We start from the raw sequence: 21,305 nt of genomic DNA, 5'->3' as shown, positions 1-21,305 counted from the left end.
CCTTTCTCATTTAGTCTCTGCGCTGTCTGCCATCGTACTGTTTTGATTATGATGGCGCGAGCCTCGAGCAATGTATAAACCATCCCCTTATAACCTGTGCGGGGTTTGTCAGGCGCAAAACACTGACTCCCAACACATTTACACGAAGAGATAGCAGGATTTCAAAATCAAGGTCACTGGCACCTTTGAGAATTTAACAGTTTCCAGGCTCCTTGCTCACTCAATTCTAGGTCACCGTACATCAGTTAACGACACATTTCAGTAGCTGGCTAAGCCATGTGCGAGAAGAGGACAAGATTTAAAAACCCTAACAAAGAATGTCAGGCTGCACTTAAAGACCATATTACACCAAAATTACCGAATTCCACCAAGAAACACACAGTATTGCCATCCATTCTACATCTACTCTAACAAAAATGGAATTTCTTCTTCTATCCCAGCAATGTTCAAGGAAAAATCCAAAAGACAAATTTGAAATTTAGCCTAAAAAAAAAAAAGCAAATGAAATGGCTTGAGGAAACAGAGAAAAAAATTCTCTTAGTTCAAATGCAAGCACTTGTCTTGGCCATGCACACCCTCTCACTAATTCATGAGGGCACAATTCTCTAAAGGGGGAGGGGAGGGCTTGACGATGCTAAAGTCATTAAAGTCTCTATGCAAGTGAATGTCAAATCTGGGTCTAATTCAGACATGTTCCTTTGCCAGAGGATAATGAGTCTTATATACAGCAGTACAGTACCTCTGAACATTAACCAGACACAGCCTGGCATGCACACAGCAGCCATGTAGAGAACTGACATTCCAACTTTGATGGCAAATTCACTAAAAAGACTGTAGACATCACTATCTATGTGCAGTTGGTTAAACCCTGCAGTACAGATGCAAGAGAGGGTGGACTCCTACAATAATTATTGCTGTACCTGATTAAAACCATGCCTCATATGGTGAATGTAGTCTATTCATACAGTATTATGTATTCCATCCTGATTTTACTGACTCATACACTCTGTAATGTAATGTAAAATGCATGCTGCTCCAGTTGCATTTTAACACGATCAGTCCAATTCAGTGCAGCTTTCTCAGATGAGCTTTAACCAGATGTTCTGTGCCGTTTGTTTCTTTATATACAGCATGCCGTTTTCCCTAATAACACTTCAGGAGAGATTTAGAGGTTTATGCACACATCCTCAAAAAAACTAGGCCTTGCATACCGAATGAGAGTCTTGACACAGTGGCATAACTCGTACGCTACGTGCTCTGGGTTCAGATCAAGACTAGCGAGTGCGCTGTATTTGAAAACTAAAGAGCTGCGGGGCATGCTGTTTCATGTTGTTACACACTGTAAGAAAGGAAAAGAGAGCTGGAGAAGGTGTGTGACACATATTCCTCTGGCTTTCTGGATTTACAATTACCCAAGGTTGAATGGTCCTCACAATATTTCTGGCCCACAATCCTGATGCTCATAATGTGTCTGACAGAGGGCTGCCTAAAGCATTGTCTACTGCTAGTCTGCATCTAAGTGTATCCTACACATGGGAAAACATGCCAGCCATTTGGGAGTCCTGGTGGTCTGAAATGCATGCATCCTGGGTTAGAATACAGCCTGGGACCTTTGTCACATCTCTTTCTCCCTAATATTTCCTGTTGCCCTCATTTGCTAACAATCTAATGCACAAATCATTAAAAATGGAGATGAGATTTAACAGCCGCCTGACACAAAGGCCCTGCACCAGAACCATGTAGAGAACAATTACTGTTAGCCCGGCTCCATACTGTTTCAGGGCTACTCTCTGATCACAGAGTTGCATCCTCCTCCTTGCCACACTAGAATGGGGACAGTGAAGGGACAGATGGCAACAGATGGAGAGTCAGAAGTGTGCCTCCAGATATAAGGACTTGGCAACAAGAAACTTTTTGTTGGGGATCCGGGCATCGAGGCAGCTTAACCTTTGAACCTTTCTGAGTGTGTATCTGTGTCTGCCTGTCTCTTCCTGTCAACGTTCCTCTCAGCTAGGAAACCAAACTCACCGTTCCATTGAACTATAATGAGAGTATATGGCAATGCCGGCTGAGTCATGCGTGCACCCCCATGCAATGGACAATGTTAACCATTATTTTGTGCGTCTATGCACAGGACATTTGAAGGGAGAACACTAGGTACGTCCCGTCAGCGCAGAGGGCTGATGACTTTATCCAGCAGCAAAGTGAATGGAAGTCTGAGAAAGGCAAATCTGTCCTCGCCACCTGCCTCCCCCATGTGTACAAAATAACTTTAATAAGCCTCATCAAACACACAGATACATTTACAACCCTCGTCCAACCTACACCGATGTCAAAATTCCTCTACCTGATCTTTGGCATTAAACTCAAATTCAAGGTTTTGGTTTAATGACTGAATTAATGAGGGGTATTGTGCACATCATCAATGCAGCGGATAGACCATTGAATCACTGCAGAGTTACATGCAAGTATTGACGTGTGCTGGGTGGTGATGGGCGAGATCATTTGTTAGGTAGGGGCTCCACAGTGTGATGAACAGTTGGATAAGTGCACCAGCAAATTATTTGGTCAAATGTGGGAAATACTGTTTGAATAGGGTGAAATGGTTAATATTTGAACTGCCTCTTACAATATTTTCAATGTCATACATTCAGTATGAGAGGTGACTGGTGATTTAATCTGCTGTTTGCCTCTCTGCCTCTTTCTATGTCTGTTTCCTGCATCTCCGTCCTGCTCCCTCCCTCTCTCAATGTCTCTCTGTCCTCCATTCCTAGTCTCTCTTTTTGAAATGATTATTTTTTTTGTGCACAGATTACAGTGGGAGAGCAACAGTTGCTATGGAGATCGAGTAAAGTCACGCATGTAAAGCAATTCTGTTGATGGATAGAGGGGAGCTTTTGCTTTACCATGGCAGTCAGAGTTTGCTACAAGGTTTGATTTTTCTAGTTTTTTCATTAACAAATCCCATAAAATGGGACCAAATCTAACAATTCATTTATTCTGCTAAAAGTCTGTGCAGCCATCAAACCCCAGATTTGGGCAATGACAATGATTGAGTAACATATTACAATAATGTGATTATATTTTCCAGTACCAGGGGATTCAAGTTTAAAATGTAATAATAACATAGCAGTTACTTATCCCAGTAATACTTTGTTACTTTGACAGTTTATGGGAAGGGAGCTTGGCTCAGGGGCTGGAGGTGCGAGGAGGTGTCTTTACTGTGAATACCAGGCGATGCGAGCTAAGCTAGCTGTTGATGGTTAACAATTACTTGAAAGATGTAATGTTAGGTTTGTCGTTTCTTTAATGACAAAGTGTCATTTTCTATTTCTACACACGTTAAATACTTTTTTGTGTGTGTGTGTCTGTGGGGGGGGGGTTTACTTATTTGTTTCCTTGGCTAGTGTTAAGTGAAAAAACTGCCTTAAATTTGTGCGTTAACAATATAAAGCTAAAGCCTGGAAGCGGTTAGCTTAGTTTAGCATAAAGACTGTAAGCAGGGGGAAGCCTAGCTAGCCTGGTCTTGTTGAAACAGCACCACCAAAGTTAACAAATTAACTCTTACACAAATGAACTTTGGGAGTACACGCTGGAAATATTTCTTGGCCTGGCCAGAGATTTCATGGAGTCTCAAGTGACTTCAGTCGACACCACTCCACTTTTCAAATGACTTGCCCAACACTGTTAAACGCTGTTATTGGCATTTTTTAAAGGCAATCCCACATACGCCATCCTTTTGCTGAAAATATTGCTCTATTTACTCCCTTCTGTTTTAGAAAAGGATTCAGCCCTTTAAAAATGTAAACTTTATATTTGTGACCCTTTTTAAAATGATTTACGTCTTGATGAAGAGTAAGATGGGAAGTCAGAATGTATTAAAGAGGTCATTTATGTTAATTTTCAGATTCATTATTTCATTTAGGGGTTGTAGAATAGATTTACATGGTTTCATTTCCATAAAAAAAATTGCTACCGAGGGAAGCATTTCACTTGTACTTGATCATTGTTGGGAGTTGCACATGCGCAGCACCTAGTTAAGGACTACAGAGTAGGGCGGGTCCTGTCAAACCGGTAACTACAGTTTTGGGTTCAGCTACATGTTCCCGAACCAGCTTCACAACCTAAACTGGAGCAAGAGTTTCAGAGTGGTAACTTATTTATTTATAACTAATGTATCGTTCATACTGTGCACTCTACATCACAATAACAAATTTATGTTCATTGACTGCCTGGATCTAAAGTTAGGTAGGGAAAACACCAAAAACCTCTTAAAATCTGGTTCTTAAAACCTTTTTAATAAACAGTTTTGCGCATGGCTAGTTTTGGGGATTGTTGACAAGATAAAAAATATAAAAACAAAAGCAACCTTATCCTTTAAATTACACCAATATCTTCCACCACTATGAATATAAACAGTGCTTTGTCTAAATTCATCTCATCAACCTGATCCTCAGGGGAGTCCTTCACCTGGCCTCAGTCTGCTCACAACCACCAATAGCTGTGCTGCCTGACAGTATGCATGCATTTATGTTGCCCCATTTCCATTTATATGGATCTAAATAACATCTTTGCTTATTGTGATAATGGCCCCTGCAGCACATGTGATTAACATGGTAAAGTCAGGGGCTGATAGCCATCTGATAGTCCCATCCAATGAGCCGCATGGCCATGTGTGTAATAGCCCCCTCATTCTGCTCTCCCCTCTCCACTTAACTCAAATCAATGGGCCCTCCTCCAGCCTGGCCATTTATCTGAGCAAGCCGACAGGGCCAGTGAAACAGCCACAGAGGAACTGGCCCCGCGGCCTCGTTACAGCCAGCCCGCAGAAGCCAGATTTACTGGACTAGCTGGAGTGGCTTTATTCATGGATGTAGCAATGAGGGAAAAAAGGATGAAGAGAGGGAGGGCAAATGAGAAAGCGTCCTCTTCTTGCTCACTTCCTTCTCCCTCACTGTGAATCTCAATCTTTCTACCTCTCTATCCCCTCTTCTTTCGTCCTCTCAGCCAATTCAATCCCATTTCAATCTCCCAGTGAACGTTCGGAGAATGCCTCGTCCTATTACATCACTTATGCTGTTCATCAAAGCGACAGGGTGTGAATTACCCTGTCCATGACACCTAAATCATGGCTCTACCAAACCCTGGGGCTACATGAAATAGCTGTTACTGCATCGGGATATCTGGGATGAGACAGGGAGCCTCTCAGCGGGCTTGACTGAGTAAAGCTTCTCTCCATGTACTCCAGCGTTATTTAGCTCCATCCAAACATGACTTAAGGTTATGTTCACTGCATGCCAAACATGAGAAAGCTGCCAGATTCCCATTTTGTCCTGACAACCATTTTTATTTTTTTTTATACATGTTTCTGGTCGCCTTTTGAGTAGTTTTCCCTCAACATCATTTTCAGGTTTTCACCCCAATCCACAAAATTAGACACTTTATGAGCCCAATATTTTAAATGCATCTACATTACAGAATTGTTGTACTAATGCATTAATGTAGCAGAGATGGGATAGTTTGGTAAGTAAAATCTCATGTACCTTTGATCCTCCTGGACTCCCTTCGCTGGCTGGTTTTGACACCCGGCTGGAGCTCGGCCTCCGCTGACATCCTCCACTGCTGAGTCCCTTGTCCTGCTCACAGCAGATCCACCATGGGTTAGCAGCACACTAGCTAATCCTCCCAACTCCCAGTGTCCAATTCTTCCCACTCCAGTCTCTCTTACAGTCGCTCTTTGGTGGAGAAAATCTCATTCAAATCCATGATGAGATGTCTGCTACTCCTCAATAAATGAAGATCCAGCATTGATAATTATGCTCCGTCACTGGTGGCCCATGGTGTTTGAGTTTTGCTAAACAATACATGAAAAGATGATTTATGATGAATTATGAGCTGGGTGATCCTCTTGAGCACAGCTTCAGATCAGATTTGACATCTTCCAGAGTGTACCTGAGTTCTCTCTGTGAAGGTCAAGTATCACATGGTCCACTGTTGCTCTTTTCTGAGGGTCCACCTATTACACGGGAGTAAGTCCCCCCAGGGGAGACCGCAACACTGATTGAATCAAATATTGTTTTTCAGAGTAGGTCAGGAGTGGATATTATTCTTTGGTAGAACCCTTCAGATGCAGTTCGACAGCCCATCACAGTCACTTGCTCCGAGCACTACAAGGCGAGAAGACAGGGATGACAGTTAATAGTAAGCTGGAGGTAGTTAAAAATTAAAATGACAAACACATGCCCCTTGATCACTCATTACAGCATTAATTTAACATACAAAATGGCAGGCACCAATTTAACAAATCAACAAAGATGTTATTTTCTCTTCTGGATCATCAATCCTTAATGAGAGTGCAGCAAATGCGTGCTGTTTAGTACCCACCCTTGAAGGAGACCTGTGGTGAAATATTTGACGCTCTTGTTTTATGTACTTCTTATGAGTAAATATAGAACATTAAAGCATGACCGGTGCTTCTGTGCATGCAAAGCAAATTTTCAGAAGATGGACTGTAAATGCTTCTAGCTCAGGCCAACAGCATGAGAGGAGGGGAAGTAGCAGAGAGCGATGAATGACAGGCTGTTTCAAAGCAAACTGTGGTGGAAATCCTGGCACAGCCGTCTAAAAACTGGAACCCCCCACATTGTGTTTTAATGCCCTTGAATCATCCACTGCTAACATGGGGGCCGTGCCAAGCTGGCACCGAGGCTGGCACCGCTTGTGTTGGCATGGTGACGGGCCATTGTTAGAGAAAGGCCTTCAGCCTACCCTGGCCTGAAAAAGAGATGCAGCACATCGAACACCGGGCACACATTATCCTGTTTGACATTGAGTGACATTGTGAGTGTGTGTGGTGAGAGTGTGAGCATGATGAGTGTCATTTTAAATGTATTTGAAGTCATTTTATTTTGGTTCTTTTTTCAACAACAACAACAATTTTCCTCTCCCTTGATCTGTTTCTGTTGTAAGAATTAAAGACAAGGCTTGTAAAAGGGTCGCCCAGATTACCTACTTTATTTTGGACCTCTTTTTTGTTTTGCCCAGGTTAAGACAATATGCTCTCTTAAGGTGTGGTCAGTCTGAACTTCATTTTCCATTAAACGAATTTAACCACTACAGTTTTTGTACTTACTGTCTATTCCCTCATACACTGTGACTGATCTCAGAACTCACCAGAAACTTGAGTTCTTTCTCCTAATTTCTTCTAGTTTCTTCCCATTAAGTGGCATCATTAATCCTCAGCATAAGCACAATTTCTTTTAACAGTGTTAAATTTAAATACACCCCCTGTCCACCCAATAACATAACAGAGGAAAATGAAATGTAATTTGTCCTGCCCATATAATTTAAACATGACATTTTCATTTTAAAACTGGAAATGTAGCCTATCAAACATTGGCCCTAACAAAGCTGTTCACAGTGAGGATTGTGGATTATCGAGAATAACTGGGACACTGTCTCTGAATACAGATCTCAGAGGTCTCAGAGTGGGATGTCACAAAATCTGGGAACAGAAAACTGAAACTATCTGCATGGTTAGTAGCCCCATTTGTGACCTCCCTGCTAAATGTGTATGTGGTTCGGGAGGAGAAAAATCAAAATGATGCTATTGTACCATTAATCTACAAGCGGGCTGTGTCTAAGGTATTTTTGTGATCCCACAGGTGTCTACTGTCTGTCCAGAATGATAAAATGTTTCCCCAGAGCTAAATCAACATTTAAATACAATATTTTCACATACTATTCTTGTCACCGCATAAATTCGGGGTAATGTACGGAGGGCTGGTGTCTCAAATAGGGCTACATGGCCCTAAAGGCAAGTAAGAAAATATGTTTTGTTATTTGGGTTCAGAAAACCTTCCAGGGGGAATTTTTTTCAGCGTACAGATGCATAGCTTTGTGTATGAATGTATGTATAAAACAAATTGATCTGTGAAATTGTCTCTCAGCAGCTGTATCTGCCTCCTTCTCCTCCTGCAGACAAGTCCTTCACCCCTTCCTATTTTTCCAAAATGAAATGTGATGTTAAGATACACTTCATTTCCTTGAACAACAGGTGACTGCGGTTGCCTCATCACCACCCATTCTTCTTGTGCATGGCTGTCTAGACCATGTGTCACCCCTCAAGTGTGCTTATGAGGCAGATAATGTCACACAGGTCCAGGCAAAGGGACAATCTCTCCATAAGTGCATCTCAGAAAGGAGCCTTAAGAGTGTGGGCGATGGAAGAGGTATTTTCCATGTCACAAAGAACCTTATCAGAATGTAATTTTCATTACCACCGAGGGAGATATGCCTTATTGTATTAAACGGAAGAGCGATTTAATGTGATGTACGCTGCTTGTCAAAACCAATGCTATCTAGGTCACCCAGACTCCTCAATCTGCTCTGTGTTTTAACAGCTCCCAGTGTCTCTTATGATTTGGGTCAGAGTTAACGAGCATCACTCGTTTCTCCAGCTACTCTCAACTGTAGGGATGTCAAAAGCCCTTGACAAAAGCCACCCTTTATTTATTAATTTGTTCATTTTAGTACTACCTCTCTCAAATGAAACTTCCTTGAGGGAAGTCAATTTCATTTCTGCTTGCATTTCTTTATTTCCTCCCACCGCCGTCTTTGTCTCTGTCTGCTTGTTTTTCACAAATCATCTCCTGAGATGTTTGTTTCCTGCTTGCGTCAGAATTTTTACCTTGTAACTGGATTATTGAACAAAAACAGACATGCTTTGAGAAAACCTTATGTACGGCAACTCTCTCTTCCTTAACATTGAGCACATCAATGATGCAAGCCATTGATTTTCCAGTACAGGAGTTTGAGTGTATACCTTCACAAGGTACACTAGACTCTCTGGGCAACATGAAGGTACATAAATCTTGTCATACAGCTTCAGTGTATTGGGATCAGATGTGATCTGAATCTTTTTCATGAAGAGAACCCCTTCTTTGTTGTTATAATCATATTGTCAGAGATGCCTATGGCTTTAATGAGATGAAGTACAAGTCAATGAAAACACTCCACCAGTCACACTGTAAATTGGCTTCATGATCAAAAATAAGATGTAGAGTGTTGTTGCTGCTTTCAATAATTATGTAATTAATCCAATCCAATAATCCAATACAATGATGTATGATGTGACATGATGAATGAATGCATGAATTTGTTTGCAATAATATAAAAACCATAATTTATATGTTTGATTATGTTTCGGAGAGACAAAGAGTTATAATTTTGAATAATTATACCAAGTTCTATCTTCCTAGTCACCTCTATGAATGAAAATGATTCATTAAGTATGATTAGATTTTATAGTCATGTTTACCGTCTCAGAAATATAATGGGCAATCATTGAACACGTGTTTAAATCAGATCATTCTTGAGATTTTTTTAAGCCTCAGCATTCCAGTAAGTAACATTTCCTCCTGAGACTGGTGTTTAATAGACTGCACAATCAACCTCATATTGTGAGACAAGCCTCTGTGCATCCTGGCACAGATGAGTAACAAAGGTTGAACAGCCATCTATCACTAGATATGGCCAATTACGCCTCCATTCACTGTGGTCCCGATGGAAGGCGCAGTCTGTGTTTTCCAGCTTGCATGTGACTGTTGAGGAGTGGGGAGGCCCCGTCCCCGGACCATATCTGTCTCGTCCTGGCCAAGGCTGGCATGGCCCGGGGCTGGTGGAACGTTTGTTCGACAGACCGGCTCTGGCACCTTGCGCTGGTCATCTTTGTTACAAAATGCCCCTTAGCTTATGGAGTGGGACACGACTGTCACAACCTGGCTGAGCAAAGCTCCTCTGAATATTCCTGCTGTGTTACCTTGTGTCACCTACGGCAACTACTGCTATATTCTCTCCATACCTAAAGCCTTTAATTTATACTGTTGTGAAATGTTAAAATTTTCTATGGCTGGACATTTTATTCTATTCTACATCAGCTCTTATTGCAGCCACACAATCAACAATGCCGTCTCATGTGGCCTTACAAGAGGCTGATAGCCCTTGAATTTAAGATAAGGAAAATTTGCTTTTGTTGGACTAATTGGATTCCTACCTAGTGAGTGGTTGACTGGCGTATGTCTTTGGAGGTAATGCTGCAATCTATTAACACATTCACCTATATACACACAGTCATCACAAGCTGCAAGACAGTGGAGACAGAAAAATGCAAGCGTCTACCATTCAAGCAGCTCTGTGAGGCTGTACTAATGTGAGCAAGCTGACAATGCTAGCGTACTGATGGTAAGAAGGTATAATGCTTACCATGTTCACCATCTTAGTTTCGAGTGTTAGCATGAAAGCATTTTCAATTTAGCACTAAACCCAAAGTACACCCCTGATGGCTTGATAGTTTTGCAAGATTAGACATAAACTTTTCACTGCTGATGGCGCTAGATGAACACTTAAAGTATCCACAAAATGGAAAGCACAGTGTGTCCTGTAAAAACACGAAGCTAGGGAGGTAGTTTTTGCGAATATTTATTGGTGTTTACATGCGTTACCCCCTGCAGATGTTTTATGGTCGAGCTGTCTTTTTTAAGATATTTTGAGGGCTTTTTGCCTTTATTTGTGACAGGACAGTTAAGAGACAGCAAATGTGGGGGAGAGAGAAAGGGGATGACATGCAGCAAAGGGCCACAGGTCAGAACTGAACCCGGGCCGTTACAGTAAGAACTCAGGTCTTTGTACACGTGTTGCCTGCTCAAGCAGTGAGCTAACTGGTGCCCCTTTTTCACAGTTTTTAGTTACACCATCACTAAGGCTCTTTTCTGATTTGTTTCAATCTAAAATTGGTACATGTCATTTACTCAGTAACATCATTAACTAACCTGTGTTGGCGTGTTTGCCAGTTTACCATTTTCATCCTCTCTGGTGATGGCCTGAAGCCACAGACCTCTTCTTTTAGTGTCCTTTGCTCTTTAGGGAAGTAAACAAAATTGTAAAGCATTTTATTTTGTTTTGTTTGTTGTGCAAAATGCTATACAGTGCTTGTTTTCACCCAAAAGGGGTGTGGTTGTCCTGACAACAGGAAAGTGACGTATGCCTGCTGTCATCTATGCAGCTATAGTGGGCCTAACCTAGCTGACTGGGTCATCAAACTGACCTCTTGGAGACTGTGCTCGGTCCCTGCCAGCATTACCCACTGGGTCCTACCTTCCCCAGGGCTGGATATCAATCCGGTAAGCTAAAGGCTAACTGTTACTTTAAAAGTATCTGTCCATCAGGAAACAGCAGCCAGCAGAGCTGCCGGAGGACATCAGAGGGAAACCAGAAAATATTTTCTCCATAAAATATGATCTGGTTTCACCCAAAATAGTGAATAATGTTGTGTTTGTGTACAGTAGTCAGTGAGGCCCACCCTCCAGAAACACTCTGGAGGAAACGGAACAAGGTTTGAGGTGGCAAACACCCGAAGACACACCGATGTACCTTGCAGTTAGCTAGCTTGCAAATCTTAGCTCTGTCAGGGCTAGAAACGACAATCTGTGATGAAATTGAATAAATTACCAAGCATTCTTTTAGCTAGCATAAATATAAATAACCTTTACATAAAATGGATGCAGAAGAAATGGGGACAACTACTCTGTATTAACATTGCACTACAAACACAAGCATTCCTTTTGATTCCAGCAAGGATTTATCTGAGGCAAAAATGAAATACTGTTGCCAAAGAAGAGAAGAACCTCTCCTTTCTTCTGCTTCTCTCCTCCTCCTCTGCCTTCCTGGCCTTCCAGGGGGAACTGATAGCCTCTGAGCTCAGGCTGTTCAGCCACGGCCCATTAGTTCACCTCATTCTGACAAGATGGAGGGCCTCTGACGATGGAACAGTCAAGTGTGCAAGCGGGGAGGAGGGGGAAAAAATACATACAAAAATTCTGTTTAGGCATGAAGCGTTCTCATTTACTTTTTGAAGGAAAGAGAGGCCTCATTGCGCTAGGTTCAGCGGCTACAGCTGGTAAACTAAATAAGTGTTGCCACACAGTTGCTTTGCCGTGCAGATTTATGTCAGTAAAGGCCTTGGAGCTGTGCACTCAGTTAGGCGTGGCTCCAGCATTGCCGGGCACAGCTACGCAGAGGGCATTGAGGAGCTGCCCTCTGATGTACTCCTGCATTATATTTTTTTACCGGCTCAGCTGCAGGATAACTGGGCCCAATTTAGATGGAAGAAGAGCAAGGAGAGAGTGTGTGTGTGTGTGTGTGTGTGTGTTTGTGTTATGGGGGGCCTCTTTAAGTCTGAGACATGACATAAATGAAAAAATACACTCTCGCTCGCACAGCAGAGGTCTCAAGATACAAATATTAATGGGGTTTATTTTGAAAGTTTGCATTTCTTAAGCTGCTTCTGTCTGTATAACAGACATATTCAGGCTAATAAAGTGTCACTAGTTCCCTATGGTGACAGTAAACAATAGCATGAAAACAAGATAGGCTACATTTCCTATTTTATTCATCTAATTCCACTCGCTGCATACAGAGGATCTGGAAATGTAGCCGGCATGAGTCTCCTGGACCCCTCTCAGATCAGTTAATTGGTGGATCTGGCTCCCCAAAACACCTCCTCTGATGTTACTCTGTGGCTTCCCCGAGGTGTCTTTAATTCACTGTTGATTTGGATTGTTGTTGTGCTGTGTCTCAGCGTCTGAACAGTGTGTTAAAACAGGCTATTCACCACGTTTGGTGGGAGAGAGAACTGGGCAAGCTCCAGACGGCCTGGACAAACACCATGTTACCTCGCAGCCAATCTTTTCTCATTCTGTCTCTTTCCTCTCTTTTTGATTTGCTCTGTATTTATCATTTTTTATCTCTACAGCCTTTTACTCTTTCAATTCCCTCTTTCCCCCCTTTCCCCCCTCTCCCTTCCACTCCAGTTCTCCTCTGCCCTCTTTTTCTTTGTCTCCCTCTCTTCCAACATAAAGCCTATTTGTGAAAAGAAAAAAGAGATTGAAGCATGTTATTTTGCTGCCACCCCCACCCCTGCCTTCTTTTGTAAGTTACAAAAGAATTGTGGATACCTTGGTTTGGTCATTATTTCATGCAGAGAGTAATTAATGAGACAATTAGGGTTTTTTTCTCCCTCTGTGTTCTCTTTGAACTAAATAAATAGCCAAAAGGTGTCCTCTTTAATTGCACATGGGTCATGGATATAATTAAGATACACATGCAGACTCTTTGTGAAACTCGACTGTGAATAACTGTTTCACAGTTTGTAGTTCTGACTGTATTTGTGTCTTAAAAAACACAAATTTGATTCAGCGGCATTGTGGACAGGTAATATGTCGATCGAACACAACAGAGATCCAGTGTAGCTGAAATAAAAGTTGCCATGTTCTAAATGGCTGAGTACAAAAACATTACCTGCTCTCTGTGAGACAGCATTAATGAAGCTGAGGGGAAGCACAGAACAGCCATTTCAAAACAGGAACCTTTTTATTTTTCTACTTGCTGTCGCACTGATGTTGTCATGATGTTGACACACCCCGCAAACAATGTCGGATTGAGCAGTTTCTCTTTATGTAAATGAGATGATTTTGAATGAATTTGAGATGACTAGGGGACTGTATGAAAATTATTAAGGAGGGAGGAGGGGTCCAAAAAAATTTCAGAGTTATCTATTTTTAGGGTCTTTTAGGGTCCTTTCCTTAAACTGCACAAAGCTGCACAAAGCTGCCGCCAGTGCCGGTTCATTTAGTCATTGAAAGTGGTTATGACTGTTTACTTAGTGGCTATTTGTTCAAAAATAAAGTGGCTGGCATATTTGGGAAATGTAAATTCAGGAGGTTGAGAACGCAATATTGAGATAATGTCATTGTTTAAGTTTATATGGCTAACTTGTTAGCAAACAGTTTGTTTTACACATCCAGCGGTTACGGACCAACTTTACCATTCATTTGAAGAAATGTTTCTGGACAATCATACAGACAATTAGCTTAAACTCACTGTAAAGCTCCATAAAGCCAACGACCCTTTAACATTGTCATGTGGTACATAATTATTATGAAAATATTGATTATAGCTGCTTTTAGTTTCTTTATGAATACACAAATTGTACCAATTCAACATACTATTTTATGATATTATGGGGGAGGATGTATAATTTTTCATGCCAATAAAGCTGCTTTAATAAAGCTTGCCCCTTTTCAGAATGAAGCATAAGATTCAACGTCCCACCCAAATTTTTTTCATAAGGGCCAACAAAAGGCCAAATTTGTTTGTAAATAATTCTTTGGTTATTTATTTCTCAAGGTGGCACACAATTCAGATGTTACAAATCCCTCTTCACATCAAAACTTTACACTTGGTTTGGGTTTCCTTTCAGATCTGCTGTGTCTGGCAGAAATACGCCTGAGAGAAAATATAAGAGTGACTGACATTATACACAAAGGAAAGTTTGCATGTTTAACACTTTTTCCTGTGATAATGCAGATGGGTTATTTAGTTTGCTTTCATGACTCTACTAGTTTCTTGCAGGCATCTGTAGGAGCTTTTCAAACAACAGAATACTTTTATCAGATAAATTACACTACAATTCTGGGTAACATCTCAATAAGTGGAATTTTGTGATGTTTTTGCAGCTGTACTGTAGATATCGTCATTTCCACGAAATACCTTTTATTGTAGCTCAACTTCTCCCACTGCAAAGTAACAGGTATCTCGTAAAACTGTACTTTAAAAGAAGCTTACACAACCCACACACACTCTCTCTCACACACTGTCTTTTCCCCTGACTACTATACAGTATGTGTGGGTGTAATTAGTGAATCTCCCACCACACCTCAACGTCTCTCATTAATCTCTCATGAGTGATTAGACTGCTGCGACGTATGGAACCACGGGAGGTGTGAAACTGGGTGTGAAACTGTTGTCGTCTCATATGTTATCGCACTCTGGAGACTGGGAGGATTTAACCACGCCAGGCACAGCCCATTGGCAGCTAATCATGCCACTAATGATAAGTGAAATATTCAACTGCCTCTCATTACAGTGGCATCGCAAGGTCAAGATCTCACACAGACCGCAAACGCACACAAGCAGTGCCACTGTTGTCTCTCTGAGGAGCTCCTTCGTCAGTTGCTCATGTTGTTTTGTATAAACCCAAAGCAGAGGTCAGATACAAGCCTGAGTGAAGCCTTCTGAATATGACACTTGATGGCTGATTAGAGTAAAACATCAGGGTAGCCTCCTACTGTGATGCTGTGATGAGAAGTGATCTAAAGGGTCTCGTCAGAAGACGTCACGCTGGCCGCTGTTGCTGTGCCAGATGCCTGTCGCTCACTGCAACTTAACATCAAAAATGTAGAATCAGTTCCCTGCAGGCACAACTATAAGAGAGATCTCCGTTTAATTAAAAAGGGTACAAAGTTCCACATTAGAACAACTGCAATTACTCAGCCTGGGCAGACATTTAGGAAAATCAAATGCCACCAGCCAGTAAGAGTGAAACATTCATTCATGTCTGATACTATAGGTGAATTAAACACAGCCTTGACCCTTTTTTCGACATTAATAAATGAAGGATAATACTGATGCATTAACAAACCAAATCCAGAAATTTATGGTTTCATCCATGAAGCTCAATCTAAGGGTCAACTCCCTTTAGAGTTGGCTATGACTCAGGCTGGATTACCAATCGGTCAAAGTGAGCAACTGCAGCATGGACCCAGACCTTTTGGGTACCAGAAACATCCAGGTTCACTGTGTGGCAATATACAGTACACTGACATAATGACGCTAATCAACATTATTTTTCGATGCTATTTATGTTTTCCTACTTATTACCGGAGTAGAAACTGAAAGAGGAATTAAATAATCAAAGGTAACAGCCTTTTATGCTTCATCTGCCTTGTGTTTCATGTTGGCCCCATGTTACACCAATAACACCAACAGACAACCTACTGGCTTAATCTACTTCGTTATACACACAGTTGTTAGTTTATTTGGTACACAAAGCTAAAACGATACAGTTTACAAAAGTCCTGCAATAAATTAAGGTTATAATGTTCAGTTCTTTTTAAACATTTGAATTGTATTTCATTACTCTGACAGCGGTTTATTTTATATATTTAAGAGGACAGTAAACACCAAACAAACTACAGCGTCCAAAACAACCATAAAGTTAAATCGACACCTGTTTTAAACACTTGCATTAAAGAGATGCTTGGGTTGTGTGCGAGTGAATACACTTTTGCTGTCATTTAATGTTTGATTGCTCAAAACTGTAAATGATCTAAACAAGGGGAATGCGCTGTGCTCAATAAAAAAAAAAACATGAGATAAGGGAAATGAAATCGCATGAGAATTGAGTTTGATAGCTCCTCTAGGCTGAACTAAACATCTCAATTACCTCCAGGGGGTTGAAAAAGCACTGCAGTAAGGAGATGTGGCAGATACAATATTTAAATTGACTGTCAGTGGAAGAAAAACCCTGCTAAGCTTATATTTGATTACATATTTTATAGAACACAAACACAAATGTACACACAAATGCATCTCAGTATAGAACCTGCTGCTGCCAGCCCGCCACACTATTATAATCATCAGCCACATATGGAGCTGCTGTCCTGCCCGTGGGGAATAGTGTTGTAGAATGGGCCGACGGGATGAAACCGGAGGACCCCACTACTCAGAGGTGATGAATGCTCTGTTACTCATGGAGCCTCCTGTAGTGCATCTGTGAGAGCAGATGAATGGGGAGGAGAGGCTGTTAAATTGGGTCACACGAACGTAGCGTTTCTGGGTAATGCGGTGAAAACGCTGGAGGAGTGCAGTTGGGTGGCTGCACGTGCCTACAACTGGGGCAGAGCTGCTCCAACTTGACTCCATTTTCTTTTCTACTCTCGTGCTCCTGGCATTACTGAAAAGTTTTTTTTTTCGTTTAATTCACAAAAACACACTTTGCTTTTCCCATTTCCTAAGGCCACTGACTCAAAACAATTCACATAACATTAAAATGTGCCCAATAAAAACCAACCCTTTTTTTGTTGACAGTTTACTTTATATAAAAATCTCTTTCTTTTGGCCTTCTGTTAGACAGTTTTATGTCTTTGAAAACTCATCCTGTACTTGGTGGCAGATAGACACATTTATCCAATCAAATGGGATTTGGGATGACCAGCTAAGCAATCCCATTATTTTCTCTAAAAGTGCACTTGACTTGTTAGCTTGTGGGCCTTAGTAGCTAATGAGGTTGCGGTTTCATGATCTAACAATGCAGGTGAGGGAGGTGCAGATGGAGGCCAACAGTCCTCTCTAGCTCTGTAGAAATCCATATCCTCCAGACGAGGGGTTTTCAAACAGCGCCCCCCCACCACATCTTTAGTTTACTTGGTAAGTTTCGCTCAATTCCTGGATGCCTATGGGATCATGATTATATTATCTTATCCCATAGACACTCAACATTTGAGCCAAAATAGCCTAATATTGCTATTTGACATAACTTCTGACTACACCAAATAGTTTTGAAAAATGTCCTAAGGCATTTATTAGTTTCTGACTCTGATGGGGGGAAACGGTGCCCCAATACTACTGTGTCTCTGAACTCTCACACATATTGGCTATTCTATATGATCTCCTTTTGATAACTAATGCAATAAGTAATGTTGTTTCACTTCCATTCACTGAGCCTCCCCTGAAACTGTTTGGAGCCCCCCTGGGGAGACCTGCCTCACACAAACCCCCTGCTCTAGACTCATGATGTCAAAGCCCTGGTCACTTTTTAGCAATACGATCAAACACCTGAATGATTTGAATAAATCCCTCTTGAAATTATATCCCACCCATTTCATTAAAAAAATTGCATTATGGAAGCTGAAACTGCTGTTTCTTACTTTAAATGTGCATAACCTTTAGAAAATTTAACATCAGTGTAACAAATAGCCCAGTGGCAGCTTGGATACCAAATTAGTAGTATTGACATTTAATATCAGTCATTGATACATATCACACGCCAGCATACATGCATAGACAGCATGTGCATGTGCCTTGTCACATCATATCACATCACATATCTGGAGCTTGGTGTGTTCATTGGCCTTGCTCTCCTTAAGGCGACTCTCTGCTCCAATTTAATTTCATTAATTTCGGGTTTGTGGAACAGTCTGATTGGGTGGTGGGGGCACGGAGCATGGGGTGAGGGGGTCCTTTACCTTGGCACAGATAAGAAGACAAACTAGATTTGAGGGTGGATAGATCTTGTCGGCAGCACACGCTGCCTCTTGGCAAGCGAGGCAAAGTCGATATTGAGCGGGGCCTTTCTTAGCTCCTAAGATTTACAGTATCTGGAGCTCCACAGCCTCATACTTCAGTAGATGGATGAGTATTTCATACGGAGCCAACTGGCGCAACATGAGTTGAGCTGAAGGTCATTGTGACTCATTTCCAGCTCAGAACCTGGGTGGTTGGAGACAGAGACGCTAAATCTCTACTGCTGACTTGTTTTAATAGTACAAAGAAGACGGCCCTTGAAAAGGAACAGACTGTATCCCAGTGCTGGTACTGTATAGCACTAGTGCAACACACATATACAGACTGTACAGTGCCAAAGACAGTTGATAGTACAGTAGTAAAGAGTGGGTACAGATTTCCGTAGAACCTCGAGACATATGGCAGGGCGCCCCATGCCTCCCAGCTAATTGAGTCCTAATGAATCACTGGTTTGGCATGCTACATGTCCCTTGTGATGGCTGGTGTCGTTGATGCATTGAAGATGCCCAGTCCTCTGGACGTGAAGCGGGCAGTGATGGCTGCTCTGGGTGAACATGGAAGGCAGACTGACACTGCTGGCTTCACACTGAACACTTCACTCACTCACCAGATGTTACAGGCCAAGGCACAAGGATTACTAGCCCCCCCCCCCCACACACACACACACACTATAGTGTTGGGGTCACCACCTCATTGTCAACTCAACAGGGTCATAACTGTGAGAAAACACTTGAGGTCAATGGTGCTTGACTGCTGTTTTTGCAGAATGTACCCATATATCTATAACTGACAAAATTACATGTAAATTGATGGAAACATTAGATAAGCCTTGACTGCCACTGGCACATTTACTGACCTAACTGTTTTACTCTTCAGATAACTTACCTCTTTGTTTTGTTTCTCATTTCAGCATGCAATTCAATAACAACAATGAAGTGCACTTTGATACTTTTGTAAACAGAATGGTCCCATTTTGCAAAAGGATATTGGAAATATTAATGAATTCATATTTAACAAGATATGAATGGATATAGAATTGTGATGTATAGCCTGGTCTTCTGTTCTGTGGAGGCTGAATTCAGTGGGCCTATTTCCAATTTCATTACTGGAACATGTCCAGCCCAAACATATTGGAAAGGAAATGTTCATTTAAATATTTTCCAATTTCAGGTTTTATACAACAACTTGTTGATGTCAGCGAGAGACTGGGTAAAAAGAAAGAATTGTTACCATTATTCAGCCTGGCATCACCAAATGGTGTATGAATAACACGACAAAGTCACATAGCGTATTATTGCGTTTTTGCTTTTCACGTGTCATTTCACAAGATTTACTCTGTACTGACGATTGTGCAGAGACGGCGTGTCATTTTAAGTGCAAATGTCATAGAGAAAACATTGTCATAAAGAAAGTCTGTGTAGGGAGGTGGTTGGAGTGCGTGGATAGGTCAAAGAAACATACAGTAGGACTTTCTCCCAGGACGTTCGTGTTCGTGTCCCGTGTGAAACCAAGTCAACGATGACATATTTTAACTTATGTACATAAGTTATTTGAACCCAAATCACAATCTAATCGTAGACCTAACCAAGTAGTTTTGGTGCCTAAACATAAACAAACATGTTACAATGACAACAAAAGTCACCTATGATGACGAAGGTCACCATACAAAGGTCACATGATTTCATCACTTCCTGCGGGTCCAAAACTCATGAAATGCACCATCTTTAACCCTGTTAAGTTTCCTGTTTCCCAAAATGTCTAATTAATTCCTTTAAACTATATTACAGCTATTACAGCTTACAGCTTGTAGTTTGAGTCTTTGCTTCTGACTGATTTGGTTGCCACAACCCTCCCATTGCACTCTCAACTTCAGATGCACCTGTCATGTTGATTACGCTCAATGGAGCATGTGCTCCATTCAGCATCCAATGCACCACTATCTTAGAAATCTTTTCAACTGAGGCAACCGAGATCACCTCTGACCTGCTGCTGCCAGGGGCAACATCCTCATTAATGAAAAACTAGATGTGATAAGGCCACCAGCAAAACGAGAACTCAGACACAATCTTGCAAGCTCATTAAAACCACGTTTATGAAAGATTCAGGCCACTCCAGCAATTGTGCGTCTAACGCTGAAACGCTACTTTAATGTCAGTGTAACCCCTGTTCATTAGATGCATTATCTCAGAGCACTTGGGAAATCTTAAGGGGGTTCAAGTTGAGGTAATGCCACCACAACATGAAGAGAAACGACAAATGTGATAATACACCAGGCTTTCAGCAAGACAAAAGGCAAGAGTCAATACTACAGCAAATGGGTGAGACGACCCCAAGGATTTCAGAAGGAGTGCCAAACAACAACCAGCAGAAATGTTGTCCCCACATTGTTGTAATTGTGCTGAGATAACATGAAAAAGAAACAGCCAAACCACTTTCACCATTTTACAATAATTGCAAAAGGGGAAAAGGCATTATGGTCTTTATCGGATAAGATATAGCTCACATATCCACTAGCAGGAGCTAAATTAAGTATCTTGATTCCAGTGGGAGACCCAACAAAGAAGCCCTTACTGGAGAAGTTAATGCTCTCTTGTGTTTTGTTCAGCACCATCTTAAGCCCCACAACTCACACTGGGCTGCAAACAACTGTCTTGGGATGACAACTGGAAATTGTACTGTATGTATGTGTGTGCATGTGTCCTACAATCGAGCCAGTGAGTGCAGCTTAGGATCTATTGCAGAACATCCTCTGTAAGGAGATTACTACAGGCAGTTTGGCCGATTGGCAGAAGTCACCAATGAACTTTGTTACTAACGTCAAAACAATGACCTTTACTTATATCCCGCCAAGCCGCAACATAAACATGACCTGTGAGCCAATGTGATGTAGGTGAGCCACATTATTTCACCAGCAGCTCGTTTTATAGCTGCTAGCTGTTTTGATAACGCCTTTCTACAGCCATTTTCTATCTAGGCCTGCTCTTACATTAGCACTCAAGCAGAAACCACATGGCTTCATGATAGACATATGGTCCAGTACTGAACTGTGTATTTGAACTAGGCTTGTTGGCTTATATTCAGCTTCACCCAAGGGGTGTGTGTGT

The 21,305-nt window shown here is 41.6% G+C and overlaps 1 protein-coding gene across 1 annotated transcript in view; it reads right to left on the bottom strand.

The window, feature by feature from the left end:
• LOC123972513 overlaps window positions 1-10,966 on the bottom strand; it is a 46,827-nt gene extending 35,861 nt beyond the window's left edge. Inside the window, exons 1-2 of the mRNA XM_046052034.1 lie at window positions 10,830-10,966; window positions 5,544-6,167 (exon numbers count right to left, since the gene is read on the bottom strand). Coding sequence (XP_045907990.1) covers window positions 5,544-5,613 — 70 coding nt within the window. The 5' untranslated portion in view covers window positions 5,614-6,167; window positions 10,830-10,966. The remainder of the gene's footprint in view (window positions 1-5,543; window positions 6,168-10,829) is intronic.
• Window positions 10,967-21,305: the final 10,339 nt, after the last annotated feature.

Source organism: Micropterus dolomieu, linkage group LG06 (assembly GCF_021292245.1).
Source record: "Micropterus dolomieu isolate WLL.071019.BEF.003 ecotype Adirondacks linkage group LG06, ASM2129224v1, whole genome shotgun sequence".
Taxonomy (NCBI): domain Eukaryota; kingdom Metazoa; phylum Chordata; class Actinopteri; order Centrarchiformes; family Centrarchidae; genus Micropterus; species Micropterus dolomieu.
The sequence above is the reverse complement of the archived record's forward strand: the minus strand, read 5'-3'. Positions and strand labels throughout refer to the sequence as shown.